Raw genomic sequence first — 13,376 nt, forward strand, 5'->3', positions numbered from 1 at the left:
CATTACCAGGAAAAAGGAAGAGTCACAAAAAGCAAACAAATCCAAAAGGGCAATCCAAATCAAAAAGCAGTCCAGTCCAGATCCAAAAATCCAGAGCAATCCAAATAATCTTATCTAATTAATATAACAAGACTATAATATAGGCCTACTATAATAATAATAATATACTATAACTACTAACCTGATAATGTAATAATATACAGCCCTCACATATGACACAATACAATGATAGTTTTATAACTCTCTGACTCTACAACTGCTTCTACTACTGCTGACAACACCCACAAGGAGGCGCGAGTTTCGAACCTATGGCAAGCCATTTTAACATTTAAAAGCTAGACTGGATATGTGTTGCAGATATCTTTAATTCAGTTTTGCCTAGTCAAAAAGAACATTTCAGATATCCGCAACTACATTCTTCCTATCCATAATTGTCATTTCAGATATCCACAAAGACATTCTTCCTAGGACAAATTACATCACTTTTGCCATTCATTTGAATGGGGTTTATCATTACAGATATCTACAATTCAGTTGCAGATATCCACTATGTGAATTATGGATATCTGTAACTGAATTGTAGATATCTGTAATTCTAGTTTGAGATATCTTCAGTTAGATTCTGACTAGTCATAACTCCAGTTCAAGATATCTTTAATTCACCTCAATTCAAGATATCTACATGTTCCTTTTCAGATATCTTAAATTAAGTTTTGACTAGGCGAAATTACGTTGTAGATATCTGTAACTGGAGTTATGTCTAGTCAAAATGGCGTTGTAGATATCTCAAAATGGAGTTAGGGATAGTCATAATTTAATTGTAGATATCTATTATCAAGTTAAAGATATCTTGAAATTAAGTTTGATTAGAGATATCTGAAATTTGAGATATCTGTAACTTTTATTCTGCCTAGTCAAAATGTAATTACAGATATCTTGAATTAGAGTTTTGACTAGGCCAAATTACGTTGCAGATATCTGTATGCATGCATCACACTTTAGGCGGGAGCAGAGCGTGTTGTTCAAATCATCAAATCACATAGCACCTGTTAACTGTTAACTTTAATTAGCACTGATTAGCACCATGTCGGAGCAACCAGAGTTTTTAATCGTCTTTTTTCATGCTGTTTCAAACTGAAAAAATAAAATAAAAAATAAGAACTAATCTGAACTAAGAACTTTGTTTCTCATAAGGAAGTTAATGTTATTGTACTTTCAATAATAGCATGCATGTAAGCATCTTTATTAAAGTGAATTAGTGTGAATCTTTTTCACGCATAAATCTTACGGCAACAACAACCTTTTAAGCATGAACATAAACATAGCATTGTAAAAATTATTTTATTTTTTTTTGTATATAAAAAACATTTTCTGGTGTTTTTTTCGATTACAGCCAACGCCATGCCTGCTTCTTTCTTCTTCCATTCATAGAAATAAAGAAATTAACCCACTTTTTCTTTGATTATGGTGGGGAGGGGAAATGGATATGTAAAATAGAGCAACGTCATGCACAATAATTTGCACTAGTCTAATGACGTTTGAGATATCTTTAACTTTCATTCTGCCTAGTCAAAACTGAATTACAGATATCTGCAATTGTCATTTAAGATGTGTGACGAGTTGAATGTCATTTTCAATGACGTCATTGCAGATATCTGTAATTCAGTTTTGCCTAGTCAAAACTGAATTACAGATATCTCTATCTGTCGTTTCGACTAGTCACAATTACGTTACAGATATCTTGAATGACAATTCCAACTATCCAAAATGTAATTACGACTAGTCAGAAAGACATTGTTGATATCTACAATGTTAATTCCGGATAGTCAAAATTTGCTTTTAAATGTTCAAATGGCTTGCCATACTAACCGGCTTTAATCCGGAAGCGACACTCAGACCGAACCGATGACGTAGCCACACAAACCGAGGCCTCGTTTGTCATTAGTCACGTGATTTTCACGTTAACAACACAAGCCTCGAATCGCGGCTTCATCTGGCACGCCCACTTTTTCTCGACACACGCTCCGACGCCTCGGTTCAAATGTCACATCACTACAAACAACATCATCTCACAAGGAATCGTGCAATCGGGAATTTAGCAAGAGGAATTCATTCCCCACAAGGATTTCACCTCAGATTCATCTTAAACTTGAACACGAGATTTGCCGCATTGATCATAAGTTACCTCAGTCTGCATTGCTGCTCGCATCGCTGCATTATTGACACAGGACTCGACGTGATTCATTCTCCATTCATCTCTGAAAGTTTTCACAAAGCTAAGCTAAGTTCCTTTTTAATGCTCATTGTTAAAATCTATCAGGGTTTTGGCAACATGCTTGTTGCTAATGCTATACATGTGGCTTGGGCTATTCTAACTTAGTCATTTTCATTAAAATGCTCTTGCTAGGCTTATGCAATCATATTGGCCATGTGCGTTACTATGTGTTGTCATTGGCAACTGATCGCGTTGCACACGCTGTGCTTTTAGTGCTATTTTAGATTCAAGCAGCTGTTTGATGTGAATTAACAATTCATGGTGCAAATATTCTGCTGTGGCACCGCTTTTAAATACATAGTAAACAGTCACAATTCAGTTGAGTCACTTTGGACACGCTTGGTCTATCTAATTCTTGGAAACACGTCGTTCTTAAAGCTACAGTATATTGTATTTTACAGTGCTTTCATTTTAATCTATTTTTTACAGACTATGATTTTAATGCATTGTTTTTTTTAAGGGCTTGCATCTTTATAGGCTGAAATTCAACATGATGGTATATTTAAGCTGTGTATATGTAAAAAAAAAAAAAAAAAAAAAAACTTATTGAAACACTGCTTGTTCTAAGGCTATAGTGGCTATTAAAAAACTGCTTTCTTTAAAAGATGTTAGTTGCTATTGAAACAGTTATTTTATTTTTAAGGTTATTTAGCTCAGTCGGTTTTTGGAACATGGCTGTGTTTTAGTCTTATACCTGGTGTCATTGGCACATGCTATGCTAAATTTTTCAGGCATCAGTATATGCTGTCATTTCAGCAGCATTGCTATGTAGCGACTGGGCTATTTGAATCATTCGTTCGTTTGATTCTGAATTAACCAATTCGGACTCTGTGTTTTTCTAAGCACATTCCTGTCCAAAATGTTCTTTGCTAAGCTTACCGAAGCTTGTAACCTCCTGACTTCAAAGATTGCAAATCATACGCCAGGCTCCAGAAAGACTGGAGCAAATGGACTTTCGTGACACTTTATTGTACCTTGGAGGATAAACAGTCAACATCTTTCGTTAACTCTGCAAAGTTCTGCATTCCAAACCCCCTTCCCCCTCTCTGGACCACAGAGAGATAACAAAACCTTCTCCTGCTACGTGACATCACACCCCCACACACACAAACATCCTTTGAATTTAACTTTGAACTTAGAGATATTCTTTTTGATATACAATTCCATTATGCATGTGATTAGTTTTGTGTTATTCTATAGTGTGATTCCCTAGTGTGTAGTTTTGAATTCTAAGTGGGTATTTTAAGAATGATACACTATATTTGTACCCTAACTCCCCCCAGACCATAAAATTTTATGGTCCTAACGGAATGTCGACAACCCAGGAATCTCACTGAGATTCTGGCAGGAGAGCAGAATTAAAGTGTTCATCCTAGATGTATAACCATTGAAGAAATATGCAAACCTGAATGTATTTTCTCTTTTCCACGATTGTTCTTCTCTGTGATATGTTTTTGTATTCTTGTAAACCTTAAAGGAATAATGTTTCAGAGGTGCACACTGTTGCGAATTCATAGGTATATGTCATGTGGTCTTTTTAAAAGTCCAATTTTCATTCCCACTTGTAAATGCACATCACATTTTAGGTTAGTCTTATTCCCAGTTTGTTAATCGAACTTTTAATACTTATCTTACAGAGTAAGAAGGTACTTCTAGGCCGTAGCTTTTAAACATACCAAATTTGGTCTTGAATTAAACCTCCATATACCCGTAGGAAAGATATGGATACCAAATTATGATAAAATGCATTTTACTGCAGTTATAATCGTTTAACGTAGAAATGGCATGATCCTAAGACTGCCATAAAACATGCAAATCAAACTCATAGTGAGACAAAGAACTTTTCTCCCGCCTGGAATTTCGCGTTCCAATTGGCTCAAGCCCAGGGAGGAGTGAAATTCCTGTGCCCTAGAAAAGCGGTTACACTCCGCGTTCCGCTGAGTTCTGTTCTGTATTTCCTTTCGTCTTGTTTTGTTCCTGCATTTTCACGAACCCGCCTCGTCAGCGAGAAGACCTTATGGCTCCCTTTGGGAGCGTTTTCAATTTTCTTTAAGTCTTTTCTTTATTTTCGTCTTCGGACTCCACGAAGCAAACGCAGCAGACAACTTCAACTCAAAGAGAAAGACTCTTTCGAAAACCCCGCTACCGCGCTCACCAGAAGACACGAGAGCGCGAGCCCTGCTTTCTTAAAGAAACAAACGCACGCTGGTCTTAGGACACACGCATGAACTCTGCGTTCTTCAGCAACAAAGAGAACCATTTTGCAAGATAAGTTTATTGAACTTTTAATGTGATTTGATTCCTTGCTGTCTCTCAAAAGGTTGCCTGTGATTTTGCCATGCAGAGATCATCTCGGTGATCTCTCTCATCCTGAACTTTAGTTTCACTTTCTCCCTTTCATCCTCTCCCTCTCTCATCTGTTATCCGTTTGGTCTTGTAATGTTTTCATCCGTATGTTTCTGTTGTAAATATGTATTTACTCTGTGTATACTCGTAGTTTCAATGTAGTATTAGTCTAATTATTAAATTCCATATGTCCTTGACTGACTCTGTTTTAATTGCCCATGTTACTTAGTCCCTGAAATGTTCGATCTTAGCTATATGCTTTATCTTGGTACGATTTAAGTAAGCTAATTTTACAAACATAGAAAGTTGTCTTTTCAAGGCCTGGAAAAGATACTCTTTCTCGTGTTTGTAAGAAGGATAATTTTCCTTGAGAATTAAGTTAATCTTACGTTCAAAACAGATTGTTTGATAACTAAATTAATTCCATTAAAGTTATCCCATTACTTCGAGCTGAAATAAGACTATTTGATGTATTAATGACGAACCATAACCCGTTATGGTAATCATTCATATATCAATCTAGTTCAGCTGCGATAAATTAATTTAACTGTAACATACAAAATATTAATCATATTCATGATTAATTATTAAAATTCCCTATAGATCATTTGAGCTAATATTAATATTAATGTACAACCCATTGTTGCTACAGCTATCAGTACTGTATAGTGGTTGCTAAATCAATGTTATCGAATATGTGTTTGTTACTTCGGCTTGTGCATGCTGTCCTCCGCAACATGCTATAGTAATCAAGCGTTGTTATGCTATCTGGTTGCATTGGAAAAATGCCTGTGCTTTATTCTATCTGATTATTGCAACAATGTGTTAAAGTTACCACATGCTTGTGGCTAAAGCTATCTAGATATCAGTAACATACTTGTGCTTAATTCACAGTACATTCACCGCAGAGGTCTGGTATTCAACACTAACAACACTGTAGCTTGATGGTCCTGTGAAGGAGTGTGGAATCATGGGAGTCGTCATCTTCACCTCCACAGCCGAAGGAATCCGTAGGACGGGAGCAGTAATCATGTTCATTAATGAGGAAGCACACTGTATGTCATTGCTTAGCTGCGCAGTGCACACTGCATCTGACTCAGAGCTAGAGGGTGTATGCTTCTCCGACCGGACTACACTAGTTTTAATACTAGTCCTTTGGTTATACAAACATGCTAGTTGTATTAGTTTTCTTGTCGCTAGTCTGAGCTATTGCTGTAGGGTGTATGCTTCCCCTGCCAAACTACACTAGTTTTAGCAATAGTTCTGTGATTTACACACTATGATTGTTGTATTAGTTTTCTTGTCGCTAGTCTGAGCTATTGCTGTAGGGTGTATGCTTCCCCTGCCAAACTACACTAGTTTTAGCAATAGTTCTGTGATTTACACACTATGATTGTTGTATTAGTTTTCTTGTCGCTAGTCTGAGCTATTGCTGTAGGGTGTATGCTTCCCCTGCCAAACTACACTAGTTTTAGCAATAGTTCTGTGATTTACACACTGATCGTTGTATTAGTTTGTTGCCGCTAGTCTGAGCTATTGCTGTAGGGTGTATGCTTCCCCTGCCAAACTACACTAGTTTTAGCATATTTCCGCGATTTATACAACATGCTTGTATTAGATTTGCTGCCGCTAGGGGTGTAAGCTTCCCCCCAATAGATCCCATACAATTGTTAAATTGGCTACAGCAACACGCTTGTTGCCATGTGTCCTTGGCTTGCTCCAGCTTGGTGTGATGCTTCCCCAATTAGATTGGATATATATATAGTGCTCAACATATGATGCTAAAATCAGGATGTAACCATTCTATCAGCCTCAGTCATGGTGGGTGTAAAAATTGTAATAACAAAATGTGTGTGTATATATATATATATATTTTTTTTTTAATTTTTCTCTTTTCTACAGAAGTAAACTACAACCAAGTATAACAAGGTTATGACGTCATTGACAGGTGGCAGTGTACGCAGTACACGTCAACAAATTACTTGTCTATAACTTTGAGTAAATGTCAGCATCATGCTTGTTACATTAAACCATCCAGCTAATTCTAATTCAGTATTGCTAATTCTGTGTGAACCAGAAGTTTCCACCAGGATTACTTCAGTATTGTGTACTTCAGTACTTATTTCCAATGAAAAAGATAATTGAAAATTAAATCTCCATCTCTCATCTCTAGCTCACAGGCGTCACTCAAGAAACTGGAACTGGACTGTGGATATACAACAAGCAAGCAGCTGATTCATTTTGATATCTAACTTTAACTTCTTCATTTCAGGTGGTATGTCATTCATTGCAATATGCATGTTTACTGCTGAACATTTCGGGTATTAACAACATGCTTGTTGCTATGGCTTATGTGGGTATTGGCATCATACTCATTTAGGCCATCTAGGTAAGGGCAACATACTTGCTTAAGGCTTCTGGTATTGTTGGTCACATGCTGTTGCTCAAGCTTTTCAGGTGCCTTGGCTCACTCAGGTAACTACAAAGCATCCAGATTGCGCTGTCAGTTGGTTTTGGGGGATATTGGCATATGGTTTTGTTTTGGGGGATTATTGCTGCTCTCCCTGCTCTTATCCATGCTAGGCTGCATGGATGCGCAGGGAGTTCTCGCCCAGAACGGAACCATTCCGCCAATCCAAACTGTATGCTAATTGTCAATCATATTTGACGGTAGTGGTCCTGACAGAAACAGTTATTAAGTGTGCTTGCTGAAAACAGCACTTCTTCTTCTTCTTCTAATTCTTCTAATTCTTCTTCTTCTAATTCTTCTTCTTCTAATTCTTCTTCTTCTAATTCTTCTTCTTCTAATTCTTCTTCTTCTAATTCTTCTTCTTCTAATTCTTCTTCTTCTAATTCTTCTTATTCTATATATTTTGGCCAGCTCCTGCGCCTAGGCCCTTTGAGACAGAGACACCGTTCCAACTTTAAAACGTACGGTCAGTACCGGTGTAAGTTGCTCGCGAAGATGAAATCACGAGTCCATGTCATTCGTCCGCCATATTGGATTGAACAGAAAGCGAAACTAAATTTTCACAGGTCACAAATTTGGTCCGAACTTCACGAAACTGGATGTACATGATCCTTGGACCAAGCCTCACAAAAGTTACTAGAAGGATTTTTGATTTTCGGAAGCGTTTGCCCGTCACAGCCAAACGAAATCGGCGGCGTAGTCGCCAAACAGGAAGTCGTCCATATCTCAGGAACTCAGTTACATATCGAAACCAAACTTTGTACATGAACTCGGGACTCCAATGTGAGGATGCACAAGATCTGAATTTGTTTTGTTTTTTTTAAATTTCAGGCTAATTGACAAACCCATTTACCTATGTCTATGCAAAAGAGTTTCATCTCACACTTTTAATGTTAATGCATTTAGACAGTAGGTGGCACTGTTGTATTACATTTCACAGAGCTGCCAAGTCAGTGAATAGACTGCATTCGTTTTTACTAGGTTTGTCTTAAATGCAGGGCCTGAATTTCGTTTTTTAAACTGGGAGGGAATTGCACCGCTTACATGGGTCACAAGAATAACTTTTGATGCATCGGTCTAATTTAATCATCTTCATTTATTAATCTTAATTTATCTACAGATTTGTATGCATGAATTGTGCATTTCCAGTTCTCAAAACAGTTAATAACAAAACAAACAAAAAAAACTTTATACAAAATACATCATGCTCTTCTTCGCTAACCGAACAATTCATTGTCTGTGGCTGTGTTTGTGCGCGCGGGAAATATGCTGCGCATCACAATAGAAAACAAGGAGAAACGCACAGTCACATGCTCAAACAATCAACAACGTCGCTCTAGATGTGTAAAAACCTATTTTTTACAGTCTATGGTAAAAACAAGTGGAAAGCGTGAGCGCACCGTTCTCTCCATTCCACAAGCGCTTGCTCTCCCGTGGTGTCTGTCGTTGCTATGCAACCATGAACTGCGCTCTCCATAATGACGAGGAAGTATCAGCAAAGGATTAATTGATTTCTAGCCCTTGCATTAGCTTTACTACTAGATATATTTATGGAGATGAAAAATAATAAGGCACCCTGTACAGCTATGATCAGCTGTTCGGCCGAACATTCAATGTTGTTACGCTGCAAGCTGATCAGTCGGTTCGTTGCTGCCGCGCTCTATCACTCGCACACCATAAAGAGAAAAATGGTTTTTAATGTTTCAATTTCGGGATTAAAATGACATAATTTGGAAGCAGATAATCTATTCACAAACAGCTTTATGACTCAATGTTAGAATGCTGCACCTACACTCGATAGTGTGAATAAGATTAGCGCAACGCAGACCACTGCATTGACAGCGTGAAACATATGATCTGTCTACGGCCAGGATGTGGGAGCGGGATGTGTAACTCTAGCATATGGCGCATATGTCATATAAAGTTAGGCAAGGCCAAACAGCGTTATCCATGTTGTTGCGATTGCATCGCTAGAGTAAGCTAATAGTGAAACTGATAGCGTTTTTCATTTAGTTACAATATGAGGACTGACGGTAGGCTATAAAAATCAGCGTTTCTAGGTGATGACAACCATCTTGACAGCAGCAATCAAAGCATTGCGCTAATTACAGTAGACCTTAATTTGAGATAGTAAATTTGTTCCTAATCAAAGGGAACACTCAACCACAGAACAGCTGAGCGAGTTATTTATTGGCTTATTGGATACAGTAAATGAAGACTGTCAACTTCTTTTCAATACTATTTCATCACCCAAAACACTCCCACTCTCTGCTGTATATTCATAACCAAATATTTCAAAACCATCAACCAAGCCACATAAACAATGCCATTGGCACTAGTCTACATTGCATGTCTCTTAATGCACATAACTTTTCACCTTTTTGCACAATCTTGAAAAAAGTACTATTGTTGAAATTCTCAGATCAAGCAAACTTCAACACACCCTTATCCACTTCCTGCTCACGTTAGTGAACCGCACCCGAGCAAGCACACTTCGCAGTTCCTCCAGAAATGCATTCTAGTTTTAAATTGTAGTAATATTTAATAACAATATCACAGTTTTTACTGTATTTTTGATCAAATAAATGCAGCATTAGTGAGCAGAAGAGACTTATTTGAAGAACTTTAAAACTGACCCCAAAAAAACAAAAAAGCATTTGCTACCTCTCTAATATCAGATCCCAAGACAATTAATTAGTAAAAAACATTAGAAATAGTTATTTAAAATAGGACATGTGACCTATTGAGAGAGGACTAAGACAATTTTCTACAAAAAAACTTCAGGTTCAGGTAGACATGCTTACCAGGCTTGTCACAGTTTATACTGTTCGGTCCAGGTGGAGTTCGGGTTCCTGGTATCTCCTTCCCACTACTGTCCACACACCAGCTGTAACCTGTGGACCCGTGGAACTGCTGAGGCTTGTACTGACCCTTCTCATCACACTGAGGGATGTAGGCTCCAATCCGACCACCGTTTTCACTCTGAATTCTGTCTCTCTCCTGCTCACACGGGGTCTTGGGACGACCTTCAAGGTAAACGTACCAGAGATTATAGAATTTACTTGGAGGGTTAGTTCTCCAAAAAAATTTAAATTCTGTCATCAATAAGTCACCCTCATGTCGTTCAACTTCGGGACAACAAATGAGGTTCATTCGACTCACAATAGTTACATCCATGAGATCGTCCTCTTACAACGAACACACTGCTGAAGTTCCATCAAGATCAGTTAATGTATGCTGAAGTTATAACACACTTCCTGTGTCCCTTATTCGCCATAAATTTGTTTCCTTGCCACGGCCAAACCGTTCGAGATATCAAAAATCTGTCTGCAATTTATCATCCTCAATGTCTTGTCTTCATGCACACCGAGTTTGGTGGCAATCGGATGAATTCTCTAGGAGGAGTATTTCAAATTCCAGAGGATGTGTTTTTCAAACAACCCATAATAGCTGACTTCCTGTTGGGTGGAGCTAATAACATAGATTGCAAGTTGCTCGGCCCGATGAGATATGTGTACCGAGATTCATATTAATTCATGCAAGCGGGTTTAATATATGGACCAAGTTTTCGGACCCCATTCAAGGGGGCGCTGTTGAGCCCCCCCCCTGCCACGCCCGGGTACCAGCTTCAGCCCGGCCCTGATGGCCGTGGGTTCTGACCTGTGTGCAAAGTTTCAACAGTTTTCGAGCACATCTTTTACTAGGTTTTAACTTTTTTGGTTATTTTGCTATTTAAAAGAAATATCTTTGAAAACATTTGGCGCAGTGATATGGACATGTAATGTGGTCAAGACCTGTCTGGAATTACTTTAGCCTTCTTTCCCCTAAAAATAATTGCATACCTTAGAATCTTCGTCAACCAATCAGATTCAAGCATTTAACAGCCCTGTAGTCAGGGGTGCGTTTATAATGGGGGTGTTGGGCTGGTCTAGGGGGTGCAGAGTATATCAGGCATTTGGGCCCAGGACGCTAGGGGGGCCCAAATCCCCACTTTGGTTTATTTTATTTCTTCTTTTGTGATTTTGTTTTCTTACATACACAAATATGTTAAATAATAACAATGCAGTAAAATAAATGTGAATTATAGAAAGCAAATAGTGAATGTGAGAAATATATTTAATTTATAATTCATGCAATAAATACTATAAAGTGTTTGATAACTTTATTCAATTTCTGTTTCAAAATATGTTTCGACCCGTTAGACAGGTAGGAATGCCACAGGAAAAGGTTTATAAAATGTAAATTATTATAATGGGTTAATGTGAAGATTTTTTAAGTTCACTTTTTTAAAGCACAATAAATGTTGAAATTTATAGCCTTCAATTACTGTAGTGTTGAATGTCTCAATATTTAATAATACAACTTAAACTAAGATCAATTTCAGAGACAGTTCCAGTATTAATATCAGTGATCCTGGCCTTCATTCATAAAAAGATGCCATTACAACAAATCATTAAAATATACCGTCTTTAATTTGTTTCTACGTCGATTTGGAGAGCAGCTATGAAATTACTACAATATAAAAAGATTAACTGATGTTTTTAAATCGCGATTACAGAAGTGATTAGCTGTATTTAACTAAAACATAATATATTAATAGAAAAATGTATCGCTTTTAATTATACTGTAATGAGGAATGCCTATAATTAATGGCTAAAATTTAAGGTGAAAAATAAAAAACATTTTCATAGAGACATCAGGAGCAGTATTGGTATCAGTGATGCCTTTTATAAAAAGATGGCATTAAACAAATATTTGAAATATCAGCCATCAACCATATCATGTTGTTTCTAAATTAACTGAGATTAAATGTGAAATTACTACAATATAGAAATATGTAAAATAACTTTAATATTAGGTGTGATTCATTGCGCTTAATTACAGAAAATGAGCAATTAGTTTAATTTTATTTTTATTGACTGCATAATATAATATAATATAATATAATATAATATAATATAATATAATACCTGTAACTGGAGCCATACACTCACGTCCACCACATGCAGTGCTGCAGCATTTCTTCTTGTCGGCACAGTCAGTGTCATTGGCACACCTCACTGGACGCGCCATGATACACACTCCTTTATAGTCTGGGATTGGACACACTCCTGGCTTCACTGTTATACAGAAACAAGACAAAGAAATTAGCTCTGATATATTGAAGGGGAGGTAAATGTGACATTACAATGAGTTTGTGAAAATATAATTTAAGTGAATTTAAAACAAAGTTGTTGGGCGGAACTACGGTGGCCCAGTAGTGCACAACACAACGAAATGAATCCACAACACAACGGAAAATGTACAACATAACGGAAATGCTCCCAAGGGCTCTCGGAGCGCGATAAGGTTAGTTTTCAATGCCACTGAGTCTAAAACATTTAACTACACCACTATTATTTTTAACAGTATGTACCATTGTATATCGACATTTATTCATTCAAAATCACCTTCCTGCATTATAGCTGCATATTTATACTCTAGAGTCTAGAATGTTTTGACGCGTTTCCAGCACATGATCCCTAAGGGAACTTCCGCCAATTCTTTCAAGTTGTTAAAACGTATAATTTGTATTAATTAAAATTACTTTTAACATTCAAAAACAGACATGTTCCAAATCCAAAGCTTTATTGTATTGGTAATAGACTGACTTACTACAGCTGATTTCTTTCCAATACCTCCCTTCATTACAGTAAACAATTGTTATTTTTTAGGACATTTCTGTAATAGGCTATAATAAAAGTTTTTTTTCTCTTTTATCATGTTTCAAAGGTTGTAGTTCCTATTAACCAGACTGACTTACAACAGGTGAAATTGTGCCAATATGCACAGTACACAATTAGTTTTTTTATAAAAACAATATAGGCCTACTTTTTTCATGTCCTAAAGCTTGTGGTAGGTTCCTAGTGACCAGACTGACTTATTACAGGTGAAATTGTCTCATTCCTGTAATTCTGCAGTTCACCAAATGGTTTGTGTTTATTTATCAAATTATATTATAAATGATACATTTTAACCACTTGGTGGAATTGCCAGACGTTCCCTTGGGGATCATGCGCTGTGGTAGCACGTCAAATAATTCTCCAGTATAAATACACAGCTATAATTCATGTTGGTGATTTTGAAGTATATTTTATCTCGATATACAATGTTGCATACTGTAAAAACTAATCGTGGGATTGATAAATTAAGACTACCGACTCTATAGAACAATGGCAAGGAAAACTAACTTTACCGCGCTCCGAGAACCCTCTAGTGGTCGGGAGCATTTCCGTTGTGTTGCGG

General features: G+C 37.1%; 1 protein-coding gene across 2 annotated transcripts in view; it reads right to left on the reverse strand.

The window, feature by feature from the left end:
- LOC311091440 (thyroglobulin-like) overlaps window positions 1-13,376 on the reverse strand; it is a 64,806-nt gene that overhangs the window by 26,328 nt on the left and 25,102 nt on the right. For both annotated transcript variants that reach the window (XM_084127380.1, XM_084127379.1), the window contains exons 3-4: window positions 12,062-12,211; window positions 9,896-10,117 (exon numbers count right to left, since the gene is read on the reverse strand). In XM_084127380.1, the coding sequence (XP_083983506.1) occupies window positions 9,896-10,117; window positions 12,062-12,211 (372 nt within the window). The remainder of the gene's footprint in view (window positions 1-9,895; window positions 10,118-12,061; window positions 12,212-13,376) is intronic.

This window comes from Abramis brama (assembly GCF_963993115.1).
Source record: "Abramis brama genome assembly, chromosome: 10".
Lineage (NCBI taxonomy): Eukaryota > Metazoa > Chordata > Actinopteri > Cypriniformes > Leuciscidae > Abramis > Abramis brama.